This window comes from Acanthisitta chloris, unplaced genomic scaffold (assembly GCF_000695815.1).
Source record: "Acanthisitta chloris isolate BGI_N310 unplaced genomic scaffold, ASM69581v1 scaffold2731, whole genome shotgun sequence".
NCBI lineage: Eukaryota > Metazoa > Chordata > Aves > Passeriformes > Acanthisittidae > Acanthisitta > Acanthisitta chloris.
The window spans coordinates 4,985-10,740 of NW_008656374.1; the positions used below are offsets into that span (position 1 = coordinate 4,985).

At 39.3% G+C, this 5,756-nt stretch overlaps 1 protein-coding gene across 1 annotated transcript in view; it reads right to left on the minus strand.

Moving 5' to 3' along the window:
• LOC103811326 (microtubule-associated protein 1B-like) overlaps positions 1–5,752 on the minus strand; it is a gene marked incomplete at its 5' end in the record, with an annotated part of 6,099 nt that extends 347 nt beyond the window's left edge. Inside the window, 2 exons of the mRNA XM_009084292.1 lie at positions 525–763; positions 2,995–5,752. Of these exons, the coding sequence (XP_009082540.1) occupies positions 525–763; positions 2,995–5,752 (2,997 nt within the window). The remainder of the gene's footprint in view (positions 1–524; positions 764–2,994) is intronic.
• Between the last annotated feature and the right edge of the window lie 4 nt (positions 5,753–5,756).

Below are 5,756 nucleotides of genomic sequence, written 5' to 3' on the forward strand. Positions count from 1 at the left end.
GATAAGAGAAAATTACTATGAAGAAGCAGTTTATAAAAACAAAACCTTGGTTCTCTAAGGTGCTGAGGTGCAGCTTTCCAGAGAAGTAGCAGTCTGTAGTCTGCACCTATAGCTCTTCAGATTATGGCCAAATATTTCATTTACTTATTTATCATGTGGAAAAGGCACATGAAGTTTCCAAAGTGTATGTATTTACCATATAAACCATGAAACATTCACTTTTCTTTCCTACTTACAAACTGCAAGGTTTACAAACAAAGGTATAGCAACAAGATCAAATAGACCAATGGCCCTGTAAACCAATTCCCAACTGTCAGACAGGCCAGAAATGGGGAAGCAGCTGAGTATGGTGCAGCTCTGTGCCTCACTTGGGTGTCCTCCCATATCACTGGTGAAATAAGGCATCCAGGCTGGGAAGTCCTGTCTCCAGCAGCTGCTGCCCACTCCAGAGGCACTATGGCTTCCTGTAGTTGCTTCTCAGAGAAGATTAAATTTCCAGGTAGAAATACTAGCCAAGACCTTACCTGCATGTTACTCTCCCACTGGGCTTTTCCCTCCAGCAGGGAGTCCAGAACAGCCCTGCTTGGCTCCTCAGCTGCAGAATCATTCCCGCTCACCACATAGTAGGATGATCGCACTCTCTTGAAAAACTCAACATCAACATTCTTGCTATTGCTGTGGTTGGGAATGTACACCAGATCCAAATACATTGGAGGTCCTGGAGGCACCACTGTAGATTTTGCTGACTTACTATTCCCAGGTTCTTTGGAAATCAAACAACAAAAGAACACACCACAGGCTAGTTAAAACATGCATTTGTTAATTACCGCTATAACTGCTGAGATTATATTCTTAAAATTGCTAGTGTTAGTTAAACATTATATAGCTACAATTGTACTTCTGTGTCCCCTGAAACACTTATGGTATTACCCTCCTACATCTAATAACATGTTCCAACTTTGTTGTATGCCAATTGCAATTGCACTGGGAGGGAAAAAAATGGAATAAAAGTAACTAAATATATAATACAATAAAAACTCGCTACCACATAACCAACATTTGACTGAACCTTTCCCAGTAATATGCTATTATCCAGCAATTACTATGCAGGAATGTGACTACTGAATTGCCATTCAATAAATGGCAGTATTATGTTCCAGGTTAGGAAGTACAGCTTTTTGAAAGTCTCAAGTATGCATGATTATAAAAGCTAGGATTACACAGGAAGCCATGCAGAAGTGGTCCTAAGATTTGGGGTATCAGCACGTACCAAGACATAGTAGCTGCTGATATGCTTGGACTCTTACAGGTGCATCAGGAAGATACTGCATGTGAACAGAAAGAAGGGCAAAGTGGAACTTCGGAGAAAAGAGAAACTTCCTAAAGCAATTATTGCAGGAAACTGAGAATAAGTGTTTGTTTGCCTGCTGGATCCTTATTTGCATTGCACTTATCACAAAATGTAGGGGGAAGCATGTTTTTGATGCTATACATAGTGTAGTATCTTCTAAGTAGAGGTCAAAAGGAAGTTCAAAGTTTAAAAACATAAAAAATGTTAAAAACAGTACCTGCTTTTGCTGAATACTGGATCACAGTGTGAACTGACAATCAGGATTCAACCAGTAATTTTATCTAGATGGCCACCATTTGTTTTATTGACCTCCTCATGATGTTACAGAGGATGAAGTTTGGTAAACTAAACTATCTGAACAATACACTCTATTTAGGATCATCTATTGTAAATACAGGAAAGTCAAACACAATTGTCTAGTGTGACCTCCCATTTGTCATAGGGCAATATGTCAAATAAACATCATAATATGATTAGATTTCCTGAATTAGAGTTTTTAACTATTGTGTATGTTACAAAATCTTTTATTATCTGTCATCTTAAAAAATCTGTGATACATCTTTCTGAATTGTGGATACCAACATTGGATAAAATATTAGACATTACATTTTATACTGAGATGTCATTATCAAATAAATCCCTGCCTTCAGCACTAGAATACACCTGTCAAGTATGTTTCAAGGAAGAAGAATCTAATATAAAAACTGAAGTGCTGGAGAAATCTACAGCATGAGTAATTGCACTGCTGCTTTGAAAAACATCTACTGAGAGAGACATGAAAATAATGGTGTAAGAAAAGAACAGTGGGCCACTTAAATGATGAAACTACAGATAACTGAATGCTGCTTTGCTTGTACTGCATCCTAGACTTGCTCCTTGTAAAAAACTTTCAATACAACATCAGTCCTGACAATAGAAACATCCAAGTATCCCCAAAACACTCTCTAACAAGATCTGCCAGAAACAAAATATTAGCATATCTCTTTTGGTAATCTAATTCATATTTTATTACTACTTAGAATACACAACAGTCATTCAAAGTGGCATTAGTTTTCTGTATGTTTAGTCATCCCTGATGGCATAAAACCTTAACCAGATTATGTGATATACATGCTTGGCTCACTGAAAGTGCTCTTACTACTGTTATAATTTTTTAAAAATACTATTTTTAAAATTAATCCAGCAAAGTAATAAAAGCATCCAATGTCTGATTGTACCTATGCCTCTCACAGTACTGAATTGCATTATTTTATGTTAAGAGCACTGCACCTACATGATTCTTACAATTAATAAAGTGATTTACTTTACTACTGATTTCACTTTGCCTAAAGAAGTGGTAATTTTAATTGTATTAGTTGGCTAACAATTCAGACAGTAAGTATTAAGTTCTTTATATTTGATGCACCCTCTCTAATACTTTACAACTGAACAAACTGACATATCAAGTTTATCAGATTGCAGAAGTTAATTCAGTGAATTTCATTCATTTAAATGTAGCCATAATGCATCAGATTTGTATTTAAAACATGGACTTTCTTTGGGGGTTTGCTGCAAACCACACTGTGAGCTGATATAAAGGCAACCTAACTTCACTGCAACAACAAAGAAAATCTTAACATTAGGGAACTCCTATATATCTTTACCTGTGATTGCAGTCTTTGCTGACTTGTATGTTGTTGTATTTGCTGCATTCTTGGTGTCCTTATCTTTCTCTTCCGCTCGAGATTTTACTTCCGGATTAGAGATACCTTTGGTTTCTTTCTCCACAGACTCCTTTTTTGGAGAAATTGTTTTAGAATTTTTGTCTAAAGATTCTTTTACAGATGGTTTGGGTGAAGCCACTTGTTTTGATTTACCATCACTTTTCTTAACAGGAGAAGATGACTTGGTCTTAGTACCCTGCTTTTTTGTCTTTTCTTTGAAGTCCTTCTTCAAAGGTTTACCCAAATTCTGATCCATGGGCAAAGTCTCTGGATCAACCATGGAGACATCAGGGTGCCTAGAGGAAGGGCTGTGATCCTGCATCAGGACAGGTGGTGGGTCAATTTGTTTGTACATAATTGTCTTGTCTGTCGGAATGGTTTCTGACTCATCTTCTGAATCAATGTTAGCATCTGCAGTGATGGAAGGGCATTCTTCAGTCTCAGGGGGAACATCTGAATCAGTCTGAGATGGGGCAGACTCACTCATGGATGTGGGAGGGGATTCGTCACACTGCCACCCTTGCTGCTTTCCTCCAGAAGGTGGCTGAGCTCCTCCAGATTGAGTTAATGGTTTCTTTTGATCTTGAGACTGTTCTTCACTTGCAAACCACTCAAGGGGAAATGAGGGTGAAAGTTCAGTTTTAGGATGTTTATATTCACAGGAAGACACAAGGCATAAGTCAACATCTTGACGTGATTCTGCTAAAGATTTTCCTGGAGTAAAATGTGCACTTGCTTCATAGGAATAGCTAGTAGCTTTGCATGACCTGGTGGTTTTCCCAGTTGTGTCAAATGAGTAATCTGTGGCTTCAAGTAAGCTTGTGGCTTTCCCTGTTGTCTCATAGGAGTAATCCATAGCATCGGGTGATCTGGTAGCTTTGTCAATTATCTCATAGGAATAATCCATGACTCCTGGTGACCTCATGGCTTTCCCTGTCATCTCATAAGAATAATCTGTGGCCTGAGGTGATCTAGATTTTGAAACTGCTTCGTAGGAGTAGCAAATATCCTCTGGTGGCGTAACAGTTTTCTCTGTGGCCTTGTAAGAATAATTGAGTTCTTCTGGTGACCTGCTGCTTTTCTCTGAAACTTCTGTTTCTGGGCTGACTAAAGGTTCTGGACTGTGCTTTGTTAGGGGTTCCTGGTAACCAAATATTTTGACAGATGACACTTGCAAACATAATGAAGATGTATGACTAGCTGACACAGCTTCTCTGATTGCAGGAGGTGAATCTGGAAAACTAGGAGGATACAGAGGAGAAGATTCCCTTGGAGTTAATGGATATAGGTCAGACTTTGGTGAAAGCTTTTCTCCTAGGCTCTGCATCTTTTCTAAGGTAAAAGAAGAATGTAGTGGAACAGCACCTGAAAAGGTTTCTTCTGGCAGTGGTGAAGTTAACTGGGAATGTGTATGAGCTGATGAAGTTGAGGATGAAGCTTCAATTTGGGAAACTGAAATAATTTCTGAAATATCCTTCTCCTGAGAGTAAGATGACTGCTCTACAGGGGAAATCTTCTGTGCAAAAATAGGTTCCTGTATATCTGAAGGGCTATAATCTACTTCTGTTGGTCCGTTTTCATATACATGGTGTACACTAGTGCCTACAGTAGGATAGTCTGGAGATTGTCTACTGAAGTCCATTGTTAAAGACTGATCAGGAGATTCCTGACCAAATTCTACTGACATAGTTGACTGCTCAGAAGATCTGTGACTGTACACAGGGGTTCTTGATTTTGTGGTTTTGGGTGAGAAATCTGGTGGAGAAATTGACATGGGCCTTGGGCACTCTTCCTTAGATGGAGACATGTCTGTTTCCTGAAACGTTGTTGGTGTTTGTACAACTGACACTGAAAGGGAATCATCAACTTCAGTAGAGTGAGGGGATCCAACCTCAGCATGCAAAGAAGGAGATACGTCATCAGTCATTGGTTCTGGAAATGAACTAGTAGCAACAGATGCTGTAGAGACAGACGCTACTCCTTCTATATGGGAATAGGTGTCTTCTGCTGCAACCTCATCAACTGGAGTTGCAGATGTGTTAGAAACAGTGCCTTCTGAAAATGACATTTTGGTGTCTTCTTTTAAGGAACCAAACTGACCAATATCTATTTGAGTAGGTGAGAGATCACCTGCTAACTTCTGCTCATCCAAGACCAGTGAAGACTGGGAGCTGCTGGGTTCTGTATCCTCCATTTTCCTTTCTAGGCTGAAACTGTCCTTAATTACTATAAACTCCATGCTTTTTTCATCTTGTGTTTCTCGGTAAAGGCCCACAGAGCTGGCTTCAGAAGCTGGGCTCATCTGAACAAGTGATTTTTCTTTTTCAAGTTTCCCCTCAGAATGGCTTCTATAATGTCTGGTGGGAAACTTTACATCAGCACTCAAAAATGTATCATAAGTGGTCTCTGAACCTATCAGTGGTGAAATCTGTAGAGGCAAGAGAAGCTTTTCAATAGGAGATTCTGAATCTGGCATAGGCTCATCCATAGGGCTTATTCTGAGTCTTGCAGACTCATCTTTGTCTTCACTGAGTTCAAAGATAACAGGAACTTCTGTTGGCTTTTCACTGGTTTCAGAGGGAAGCTGACTGGATTTTTCATCAGTGGGAGATTGATAATAAGGTGTGTGGCCAGCACTACCAGCAGCAGACTGTGAGGGGGATACTACTTCTAACGTTTTATCTTCAGGGCTTGCACAGTGC